Source organism: Peromyscus maniculatus, chromosome 1 (genome assembly GCF_049852395.1).
Source record: "Peromyscus maniculatus bairdii isolate BWxNUB_F1_BW_parent chromosome 1, HU_Pman_BW_mat_3.1, whole genome shotgun sequence".
In the NCBI taxonomy this organism is placed as follows: domain Eukaryota; kingdom Metazoa; phylum Chordata; class Mammalia; order Rodentia; family Cricetidae; genus Peromyscus; species Peromyscus maniculatus.
In genome coordinates this window covers 199602961-199615287 of record NC_134852.1, presented here as the reverse complement: position 1 = coordinate 199615287, position 12327 = coordinate 199602961, and the positions used below count along the sequence as shown (strand labels likewise).

Genomic DNA, 12327 nt, shown 5'->3' with positions numbered 1-12327 from the left:
TCTCTGTGATTTAGACTGTTAATTTATAAAGAAATGGCGGGGTTGTTTTGTTTGTTTCTGGCACCTATATACTAGAGTTTTAAGGGAAAACCCATGGCTGTATGAGTCCCACCCAACACACAAGGCTCAGATACCCATCCCGTTGTGACATTTGAAGAGATGAGTAGTTTGGACTAGGGATATAGTTCCGGTTGATACAGTACTTACTTGCATAGTACGCACGAAGCCCAGGGTTAAGTCCCCAGCACTCCATAAACTGAGTGTGGTGCCTATACCTGTGATCCCAGCACTTGTGAGATTCATATCAAGTTCAAGGCAACCCTGGATAGCATGAGATCCTGTCTGGAAAAAAAAAATTGATGAAGAGCATTAGAAAGTTTAATCAGTATTGCCACATTAGGAAAAGGAACAGTTAAAGAGGTTCGGTGACTCATTTGTCTTCAGATCACTGGCTTAGCTTTTTGTGGTGGTGGTGGTTTTGTGTTTTTGAGACAAGTTCTCATTCCGTAGCCCAGGTTAACCTGGAACTCATGTAGCCTATTCTGGTCTTGAATTCATGGCAGTCTGCTTGCCTCAGTCTCTTCAGTGCCAGGCTTATGTGGGGGAGTCATCGTGCCTGGCAATTTTAGGTGTAAATAGAAGAATTGAGACAAGAGGCAACAAGTATATACAATTAAGTTCTGATCACATTGTGGTCTGATAAGTCATTATCTTAGTTCTGACTCTTGAAGCTGGTTCAGAGAAGTTCTTATTGTTTGAGGGGACAGTTCAGTTCTCTTGAGATGATTGTTCCTGGCTAAAGATGTTCTCACAACGGGGTGATCTGTCTGTGAGGCTCTGCTGTACCTAGAATCTAAGGTGACTGCCCTTTTACTGGAGGTTTTCAGATGCCTTTGAGGAATCTGGAATATGATATTGTAAAAGGTTACAGCAGGGGCAGGAGAGCTGGCTCAGCAGTTAAGAGTCTATACTGCTCTAGCAGAGGAGCTAAGTGTGGCTCCCAGCACCCACATTGAGTGGTTCACAACTGCCTGTAACTCCAGCCACTTGTGTCTAGAGATTTTTTTTTCATTTTAAATTTTAAAAAGAAACTTTTTTTTTTTTTTTTTTGGAGATAGGCCTGTAGCTTAGGTTGTCCTTAGCTCATGGCAGTTCTCCTGCCTCAGCTTCTAGAGTACTGGGATTACAGGTGTGAGCCACCATGGCTTACTTTAAAAAAAAAAAAAAAAATGTTTTCTCAGTATGTCATTCAGGCTGTCTCATTCCTAGTCTCAAGTAAACCCCCTGCCTCCGCTCTCCAGTAGCTGGAACTCCAGGCGTGTACTACTTTGCTGTAAGGTTAATACTCAAGTGATCCTCTTGTGTTATCTTCTCCCAAGTAGTTGGAGGCGATGCAATGCCTGGATTGTTGTTTTGTCGTGTGTGTGTGTGTGTGTGTGTGTGTGTGTGTGTGTGTGTGTGTGTGTGTGTATGTGTATGTATGTGTATGTATGTATGTTTGCAGTAGAATGCCCCAGCTCAGGCTGATCTTGAACCTACAATCCTGCTTCTACCTCTCAAGTGTTACGATTTCAAGCATGTAGCATTGTGCCTTCTTTGTTTTACGTGCACTTTTAAAGTAAACCAATAAGCTTTTCTATTAAAAATTTTGTTGGCATATTTAAAAGATTTGCAGAATTTCTATTTTTTTCTTCAACTACAAATTGACTCAAATTTATAGCCGATTTTCTTTTAATAACCTACAGAATCTTTGCTTTAAATTTTGTTTTAAAGTTTGTAATTTTATGTATATATATATTCAATAATCTGAAAAGTCTTACCTGTTTTTGTAGCCATTGGAAAAGAAGTTTGTGCGTGTTTCAGGAGAAGCAACTATTGGGCATGTAGAGAAATTTCTTAGAAGAAAAATGGGTCTTGATCCAGCTTGTCAGGTACAGTACATGTATGTAAAAGGAAAGGTGAGGTTGCAAGACTACCTTTGACATATTGAAGAATTTTCTCTAGAATCATGTAGTGGCTTTTTTATGATGTAGATACTATGACTGTTAATGGAATGTTGATAAATTGTGATTTCCACCTCCAAAATTACATCTGATTTACCCTCTGTATTAGTCATAGTTCTCCAGAGAAACAAAACTGATAGAATGACTATCAATACAATATATGTATTAAATATGTATATAATATATATATATATATATATATACACACACACACACACACACACATGTGTATGTGTATATACATATTAAAGAGAGATATGTTAGAATGGTTTACAGGCTGTGGTCCAACTAGTCCAACAATGACTGTCTCCTGATGCAAAAGTCAAGAATCTGATAGTTGCTCAGTCCATGAGGCTAAGACAGCTGTCTTCAGTCTGTACTAATACCAGTGAAGGAATGCCTCAGCAACAGAATAGATGAACTTGCCAGTGAGATAGGCTGCCACCAGAAGGTGTAGCCCAGATACCTCAAATGATCCATTTAAGAAAATTCTTCACACTGGTCAGTGGTGGTGCATGCCTTTAATCCTAGCACTCAGGAGGTAGAAGCAGGCAGATCTCTGAGTTCAAGGTCAGCTTGGCCTGCAAACTTAATCCCAGGACAGCCAGAACTGTTATGCAGAGACCCTGTCTGGAAAGACAAAACAAAGAAAACTCTTCACAGGTATGCCCAGCTGCTTGGGTGTTAGTTGATTTTAAATGTGGTCAGATTGACAGCAAAGATTAGCCATCACACTGTCCACTTCTTATTGCCATTGATGACCATCTCTTGATTTTAGGAAAAACTACAGATGGAGGAAATACTACTAGATTTCTGGGGCCTCAATTCCAGCTCTTTTGCAATTGGTAATAGAACAAGAGTTCACTGAGTTTCTGCTTGATTGAGTTTCCTGCAAGTTTTCAAGTACTTAGAAAACTGAAATACTTGATATAGACCCTATTAGCTTCTTAAGGATTGACAAGTACCATCCACTTATGTAGTATTTTTTGTTATAATTTAGAAAACACCAAACTTTGCATGTTATTAAAAATTAAAGTGTCCCAAAATTCTAGTTATGGGTCAACTGAAAATTACCTTTGCTTTTTCATTCATCAAATTTAACTATCATGCATAGTTTGATAGAATATTTGTATCTAAATATGCTGCATATTGTTGACTGAATCATCTATGTGTTACAGCAATGACTGAAATTAATACTAATATTGATACCTCTTGGTGGGTATATGTGCCTGCCTTCCTGCCTATCTATCTATCTATCTATCTATCTATCTATCTATCTATCTCCTCAGACCATTACTGAGACTGTTTATATAACAAAATCTAGAACAAATAACAAAATTTAGAACTATTACACACCATGGTGACTTGATCAGATACTATAACTAGGAAATGTGTCCAGATGGGCAGGTTCTAAGATATCTGTTGCTCCTTCTATGACTAAATTTTGATCAGAGTTCAATTCCTATTTATTTATTTAATTTTTGTTGTTTTGGGACAGGGTCTCTTGTAGTTCAAGCTGTTCATTCTCAAACTGCTAATGGAGCCAAGGCTGGGTTGAATTCCAACTCCTCCTGCCTCTACCTTCTAAGTGCTAGAACTGTGGTATGCACTGCCATGCTTGCCACAACTCCTATCTATGAAAAAATAGAATACAGTTCCCATCTCCAAAGCTCAAGGTTGTCTTTAAAGGCTTCCCTCTTTGTTTATTTTTTATTTTACTGTTTTACTGAGGTTTTAGAGAGGTCAGGGGGAATCTTTGAGACTTGGTTCCCTACCCCCACTGTGGGTTCTAGGGATCAAACTTAGGTTGTCGGGCTTGCTTGCTCAGCAAACACTTTTATCTACTGAGTCATTTACCCAGCCTATTTATTTATTTATTTGTGGTTTTTGGAGACAGGGTTTCTCTATAGCCCTGGCCGTTCTGGGACTCATTTTGTAGATCAGGCTGAGATCTGCCTGCCTCTGCCTCCCAAATGCTGGGATTAAAAACATGCACCACCATGCCCAGCTTCTTGACCAATATTTTAGATTAATTTTTTTCTTTAAGAGTATTTTGATTGTATGTATGTATGTATGTGTACTGTGTGCATGCTTGGTGCTCTCAGAGGCCAAAAAAGGGTATTGGATCCCTGAGAATTGGAGTTACAGACTGTTGTGAACTTCCTTGTGGATGCTGGGAATTAAACCCCAGTTCTCTATAAAAGTAGCAAGTGCTCTTAGCCATCTCTCTGGATCCCAATTTATTCTTCTTATTGATAAAAAACATCTATGTATTTGTGCAACATGTACAGGAATGTTTTGAATTGTGTACACTGTGAAATGGCTAAATTGAGCTAACATAGCATCTTTTAACATTCTTTTATTTATTTTTCCTGTTTTGGGGTGTATGTTTGAGGCAGGGTTTCTCTATGTAACAGCTCTTACTGTCCTGGAACTCACTCTATAGGCCAGGCTGACCTCAAACTCAGAGACCTGTTTGCCTCTGCCTCCCAAGTGTTGGAATTAAAGACCTGCACCACCATGCCCAGCAAACAAATGTTGACCATTTTAATTTTAGGTGTGGGTGTTCTTGTCCCGTGTTTATCTGTGAAACACATTTGTACAGTGACTGCAGAGGCCAGAAGAAGGTGTTGGATCCCTTGGAGTCTTAGGGTTTCTATTGCTGTGAAAAGACCATAACCATGGCAGTTCATATAAGGAAAACATTTATTTGGGGTGACTCACTTACAGTTTCAGAGGTTCAGTCCATTATCATCATGGTGGGGGAGCATGGCGACATGCAGGCAGACATGGCACTGTCAAAGTAGCTGAGAGTCCTACATCTTGCAGGCAACAGGAAATGGTCTGAAAGTCACACTGAGGGAAGCTTGAGCCAAAGAGCCCTCAAAGCCACCCCCACGGTGATTCACTTCCTCCCACAAGGCTACAACTACTTCAACAAGGCCACACCTCCTAATAGTGCCACTCCCTTTGGGGGCCATTTCATTTCAAACTTCCACAGAGTCCAAGTTACAGATTGTTGGTGAGCCTCAGTGTGGGTGCTTGGTATCAAACCTTGGTCCTCTGAAAGAACAGCAAATCCTCTTGACCTCTGGGCCAGTCGACTATGCTTTTTAAAAGATAATGAGAAACTTAAAATGTCTACTCTCTTGGTAGGGCTTAGTACCTGTTGATCTGTAAAATGTGGGTTTGTGACAGAGAGATGGCTTAGCAAGTAAAAACACTTGGATTGCAAGTCTGGTCACCTGGATTCAATCCCTGGAACTAACATCATGGCAGAAGGAGAAAACTTAGTCTATATAGTAGTTCTTTGACCTCCACATACTCACTGTGGCACACAGGTTCATACGCAAATCTCTTTGTTTGTTTTTTGTTTTGTTTTCCGAGACAGGGTTTCTCTGTAGTTTTGGTGCCTGTCCTGGATCTTGCTCTGTAGACCAGGCTGGCCTTGAACTTGCAGAGATCCACCTGGCCCTGCTTCCTGAGTTCTGGGTTTAAAGGCATGGGCCACCACTGCCCAGCCAACGCTCTGATTTTTTAAAAAGTCTACTATAAAATAGTTGAATATAATCTTGAAGTAGTCATGCTAATCTCCCCCTTGTGTGTTTTGAAGCAGGAAAGTGTTCTGATAGCCCATTGTTTTTCTGTAGGTAGATATCATCTGTGGTGATCACTTACTGGAACGGTACCAAACTCTACGGGAAATCCGACGTGCAATAGGTGATTCAGCAATGCAGGTAGGTCTTGGACTTTATCAGGCCTATGCCGAACAGATTTACTATTTAATGAATGATGAAGTTCTATGTTGGTAGAGCTGAAGGCATGGCTCAGGGATTAAGAGTACTGCCTGCTCTTACAGAGGACCTTGGGCTACATATTAAGGCTTTGTGTCAAACAAAACCAAAGATCATAAACAAAAACCTTTGAATTTTAATTGAGTGTGGCAAGAAACTATTGGGGAGTTCTGAGCAAAATGAAAGTGACAATATGATTTATTATTCAAGAGTGCTAGTGGAGACAGCTGAAATTGCTTTATAACAGCCATGTTGCTGGGTGTGGTGGTGCCCACACCATCACTTGGTAGGTGAAGGCAGGAGGATCAGGAGTCTAATGGTCGTCCTTGGCTACAAAGGCCTGCTGAGCTGTTTGAGACACTCAGGTGTGGTAATAGGTGGTGTGAGCTGCCATGTGGGTGCTGGGAGCTCAACCTGGCTCCTCTGCAAGAGCAGTAAACACTCTTAACTGCAAAGCCATCTCTCCAAGCTCCAAGAACCTCTCCTTAAAACAACACCTTACCTCCCATAGAGTTGTTTGGGGTGGGTCACCTGAACTGCTCCGGAGGCTGGGGCAAAGGAATTGTTTCAGCCCAGAAATTCTTGGCCAAGCTGGGCAACACAGTGACACCCATTTTAAAAGGGACCAGGAGTCTGGAGAGATGACTCGGCAGTTAGGAGCACATACTGCTCCTGGAGAGTTTGCTTCCTTGCACCCATGGCAGGCAGCTCACAGCTTCCTGCCAACTCCAGCCCCAGGAGATTTGACACACCTTTTCTTCTTAGTCTTAAGAACAAGGGAGATGGGAGGCATGGTGGTGCAGGCCTGTATTCCTACCTAGCAATTATTCAGAGAATAAGGCTGGCCTGGGCCATATAGCAAGACTCCATCTCCAAAAAAAAGATACATCGGTAGTGAGTTTCTGGTGATGCCAGTAAATAAGCAGTTATATTTATCTTATACTCCTTTTTTTTTTAACATTAAAGAATTTCTCGTTAGTGTTAGATTATGAAAAATAAGCCTGTTTTGGTTTGCTCATATTGTACGTAACTAGTTTTCAAAGAACTGAATAGTCCCTTTTCCCCCTTTCAGGATGGTCTGCTTGTTCTTCATTACGGTCTTGTGGTTTCTCCTCTGAAAATAACTTGAAGACACAGGGTATGTGAGAAAGGAAACACAGTAAGGAGGCTTGCTTCTGCAGGTCTGCATTGCACCAAAGAATCTCAAGAAACATGTAGCCACCACTACTTCATGCTGTTAAGAGCTAGCTTCTGTTTTCCACACCAGAACCCTCGCATTGTGTGTACAACTTGAAACAATAGAATGTATTTGCTACACTAGAGACTATGTAAAAAGCACTCAAAACTCAGGGGAAAAAAACTGAAAACACTGTATTTTATAATTCCTCGTGATTCCAAATACGAGGAAGTTGCTGGTTGCTTCCCATCTTTGAGGTAGGTTGGTTGTCTGGCAGCTAGGATTCTCCAGGCTGCGTGGGCTGGGCGGCATCCTTGCAGAACAGCTCTGCTTTGAATTCAAAGCCAGTCCATTAAACCGCAGGGTGCACTCAGCACCAAAACTACTGGTCATTTATATGATCCTGTCCTACTCTAAACTTTAAAAAAGGGATCCTACTAAAGCAATGTTATTTAGCTCTGAGACAGTGGAGAGACTCTCCTGTTAGATACGGCTCTGACACCCCTTATTACAAGGTGCTTCTTTGTGATGGTTTATTGCATATATCAGTGCCACTGGGACAGGTGTCACAGTGTTCTGACTGTTGAGAATGTCACTTGTAATGGCACTGTTCTAAAGGCAGCAGACAATTCCAGGTGAATTACCACAAGTTCACAGAGTCCTATTGTTTCCTCAGTCGCTCAGCTTAACTGGTTCTGTGTTCAGTGTTTGTTTTCTCACCACTGGGGTAAAAATGAGGGTCTTGAGAACCTTGCTTTCACGAAGACTTAATTTTAAACATTATTTTGCCTAAAATTAGCATCCTGATGCTTTCTAAGAGAAATATTTTATAGACTCTTATTTCACAGCAAAATTTCCAATCTGTACAGAAACTTACAAAATTAGACTTACACTGGCAATTGTTTTGTAAAGAGTTTATGAATTGTGCATAAATCTCTTCTGATTTAATAAAAATTTATTTTAGCCAATTTTGAAGTGTGTTGACATTTTTTTCTTTATTTTTTTATTGTATGTGTGCATGCACACATGTGCCGTATTGTGGGAGGAAAGCAAAAAAATCATTCCTCTCCATCCACCATGTGGGGGTCTGGGGTTCAAACTCAGGTCGTCAAGGCTTGATGGCAACACCTTTACCCACTGAGCCGTCTCAGCAGCCTTTCACTGGATTTTCAAAGACAAAACACAGCTCTTCAAAAGACGGAGTGTCTGAATTAAACTGCCACAAATAGATATTTAATCAGCATCTTTACACTCGATGCTGCTGTGTTACGCTAAGCCACTGTGACAAAGACAACTATAGAGTTCATTGCCACTTCAGCTGACGCCAGCATCTATTTAGGGATTACCAAGGCCATCCTCAGGTTCGTAAGTCACTGGCAGGGCTTGCAGGATTTAGAAAGCTTTTTTTTTATTCATAGAGTTATCAAAGCCAGAGGATGCAAATTAAATCAGCAAGGGGAATAGGCAGGTCTCCTGGAGTTCAGGAAAACCAGTCAAGAGTTTCTGGTTGACTTGTTCCAGGTGTCGTGCAGGCACGGTGCTTACTTCTCGGAAGTGAGTGTGATGCTTTGTCAACAAGTCCACTGTAGAGGTCCTAGTTTTCCTGGGAGTCAAGTAGGCACTCGTGCATTTGTGACTTTGGTGATTAGCTACTCGTACCCCAGAACCTGCCCACGAGCAAGTTACATCGTTAGCATAAACTTCATGCTATGGCCCCAAATCTCAGGTGTGCACAAGTAATCAAAGCCTGATGAATTAACCCTTTATTGTGTAATATCACATACGAGAAATCCTGGTTTGTGGGCCAGAGAGATGGCTCAGTGGATAATGTAACCTGCTGCTAAGTCTGATGACTTGAGTTCAGTAACTTAGTGGTAGGAGAGAGCCAGCACCTACAAATAGTTCTGACCTCCACATGTTTGCTACGGGATGCTCCCATACATATATACACAGGTAATAAAAATAAAAAATTTGATCTGGGTGTGACACGAGTTTAGGTCAGAAGTCACTCAGGTGGTCCTCTGGAATTGTCTTTTTTTTTTTTAAAGATTAGGGTCTCTCATCTGTTACCTGGGACTCATTGATTTGGACAGGCTGGCTGGCCAGCAGCCCCCAGAGATCCTCCTGTCTCTGCCTACTGAGCACATACTACCATGTCTAGGTCTTTATGTGGGTGCTGGGGATGGAACTCAGATTCTCATGCTTATATGGCAAGCACCTGCTGACTCATCTCCCTAACCCCTGAGATCCTGATACTAAAGTAGAGATAGAAGCCAGCCAGCACTGGAGACAGGATCTCTGAGTTCGGGGCCAGCCTGGTCTACATAGCAACTTCCAGGACAGTCAGGGGCTACATAGACCTTATCTCAAAAACAAAACAAAACCCCAAAATGACACAAAACGCCCCAAAAGTATGTGTGTACTTTTGTATGCAGGTGCATGCTCCTGTGCATACATGGGAGCCAGAAGAGGGTGAAGTTACAAGCATTTGCTAGAAGTTTGGATTGTTAAGAGTGCTGGGATCCAAAAACGCTGGTGCTCAAGACTTCACAGCGAGCATCTTTACCCACTGCGCCATCTCACCAGCCCTCCACTATTTGTTTTGAGACAGGGTTAGACGTCAGCCCAGGACACATGATACCCTGTGTCGAAGAAGGAGAAGGTTCTCACTTTTTATCTTTATGTAGTGGTGTACAAATGAATGTGATTGTTGGCTTCTCTTCAGAACTAGACTGGAGAAATCTGAATTAATTTCCTACAGAGATTTAATGGTCTTTCCATAAATGAAATGCCATATTGATCTCCTGAAAGTCTGCCAAGCACTTACATAAATGGCAGCCCTACCTCTTTTTTTTCTGAGAAGGCTGTCACTGTGGCCCATGCACAAACTCACAGTCCTACTTCAGTCTCCCAAGTACTAAGACAACAGATTTGTACCACAATGCCTGTTGAGTCAGTTCCTTCCTAATGAATAAGGGGATCTATCCATTAATATCATGAGATTGATATAGAATCATTTACTTTTCCCTTCTTGCTTTACCTAGATTTGCCACCAAGCAGGAGAGGGGTGAAAATACAGCCTGGGGAAAAACATCTCAGGCTCTCCTGCATTCTGCTTCCATTCTGACTCTAACCTTGATTCTTGGGCTTTGGACTAGAGTGTCCCATTGAACAATTTCAGGTGCTGGAAGAGCTGCTTTTCTTGGGCTAAAGCTTGATTGGCCCTGAAGGAGGTTGTCTGTCTTGAGACAGAGTCTCTCTATGCAACTCTGGCTGGTGTGGAACTTGCTATGTAGCCAGGCTGACCCTGAACAAAGAGATCTACTTAATTCTGCCTCCTGGATGCTGGGATTAAGGCATGTACCATCACATCTGGCTAGGAATTTTTTCCATCCTGTAGGAGTCCTTTTGTCCGTAAGTCAAAGATGGGCAGTCCATTTCCTCTTCATCAGTTGACATAGCAGACTGGTCTACGTGAGGTGAATTTGTTTTAATATGCGCTGCTGGTGGCTCAGCCTGTGGCCCCAGTTACTTGGGCATCTGAGGCAGAAGAGTCAAAAGACCCATGAGTTGAGCAGCAGCCTGGGTAAAATAGACCTAAACCAGACCTAGTGGCATAGTCCTATAATCCCAGCATGTGGCAGGTAGGGCTAAGAATCTGAATATGAGGCTAACCTGGGCTAAAGAGCAAGTTCCAGGCCAGTTTGGGCTATGGGGTCTTGTCTGGGAGAAGAAGGGGAAAAGTCAGATGTAGGCTCTTTTTAAAAAAAAAAAAAGATTTATTTTTGGTGGTATACGCCTTTAATCACAGCACTTAGGAGGGAGAGGCAGGGTGATCTCTGAGTTCAAGTCCAGACTGGTCTACAGAGTTTGTTTCAGGACAGCCAGGACTACACAGAGAAACCCTGTCTCGGTAAAAAGAAAAAAAAAATTTACTTTGTAATCGTGTACATGTGTGTGAGTGTGAGGGTTTCTGTGTATGATTGTGCGTGCAGGTGCCATAGAGGCCTGTAGGGGTGTCAGATTCCCCTGGAACTGGATGGTCGTGCACCTTTTTTAAATGGGTGCTGGAAACGGAATTTGTGTCCCCTGCAAGAGCAGCAAGTGCTCATAACTGCTGAGTCATGTCTTCAGCCCCCAGATGTAGGTTCTTAAACAAACCAGCAAACAACAACAAAACACTCCTTTGGAGGTCACTCTGTGCAGTTATTAGCAACAGACTAGACCTGTTACTGAAACATTCCAAATTTCTAGCCTTTATTCTGTGGTCTGGGTTACACTCTGCTGGGCACTCTAAAACAGCTCATTAGAGAGCTGGGATGAAATGTCACAAACATTGCACAGAGGCCACCTGCTTCATCAGGGAAGCTAGTGGCCATCTGGGAGCTGCAGCGACGCATCAGTGAGGAGGAGGAGAGATGAGAGAGTCCTCCATGATCAAGCTTCATTTTTTCCCTTTGTATCCAAAACTATGAGGAATCACTGAGGCCCTGCAGAAGCATAAATCTTCAAAAACCTGCAGCATGACTTACTGTTTAATATAATTCCACTCAGTGTGTGTGTGTGTGTGTGTGTGTGTGTGTGTGTGTGTGTGTGTGTGTGTTGTGAGAAAGGATTTATAAATCTTAGTGATCTCCACCCCAGCCTAGGAAGCTTGGAAGATTTGAGCACTAAATGCAGGAGCAATCAAATTATCTTCTAGGAGATCGATAAAGGAGGAGAGAAGCCCTTTGATCTCTGTAGCAATCATTCTCTTTGTCTTCTAAGGGATGCAGCGGAGCATGGTAACATAATAAAAACAGTCCTTTGTTCGGCTGGGTTGAGTAGCATTTCCCGTTTAATGGCATATCCATGTGAGATATTTGGAAACTGCAAAATGCATGATGGCATCGATCTAATATGTGTATCAAATTGGAAAACATTGCAAAGGCAGTATGGCAGGTTCTATGAAGGACATATTTTACTTGTGTCCTCTGTTTTAACGGCTTATGAGTTCACCTGTCAGTTATTTTCATTTTAAATGACTATTTGCTTTCAGGTGTACAGGCTTATTTGGTTAGAAGAAAAAAAGGTGTGATCTTGCAGTGAGATGGTTGTTCAGGATCTTGGCGATGTCTGATATTATAATGAAAGTGACAGTTGAAAGCAGGGGCGGAGCTCAGAAGTAAGCAACATTGCCTGTTATGTTTTCTTCTATTACCCAGGGTGACTTCTGGCTTTTTCTCCAGGTTTTCCTTTAAAATCAATACACTTATTAGGTCTGCTTTCTGCTATCATAAAGGGATTCCTTCTACCTGGGGTAGGCCCAGGGGAAGGTGGCTGTATATAAGTGTCTCAGCTGGAGCAGAAGGTC

At 42.0% G+C, this 12327-nt stretch overlaps 1 protein-coding gene across 3 annotated transcripts in view; it reads left to right on the top strand.

Moving 5' to 3' along the window:
- Positions 1-7942, top strand: part of Pcgf6 (polycomb group ring finger 6) — a 17232-nt gene extending 9290 nt beyond the window's left edge. Inside the window, exons 8-10 of one of the 3 annotated variants that reach the window (XR_001578977.3) lie at positions 1833-1942; positions 5654-5740; positions 6870-6911. Coding sequence is in view for 1 of the 3 variants with exons in the window: in XM_006983325.4 (XP_006983387.1) it covers positions 1833-1931; positions 5654-5740; positions 6870-6926 (243 nt within the window). In the remaining 2 variants the exon portion in view is untranslated. The other 2 variants (XM_006983325.4, XM_076563261.1) reach the window with 2 other exon arrangements.
- Positions 7943-12327: the final 4385 nt, after the last annotated feature.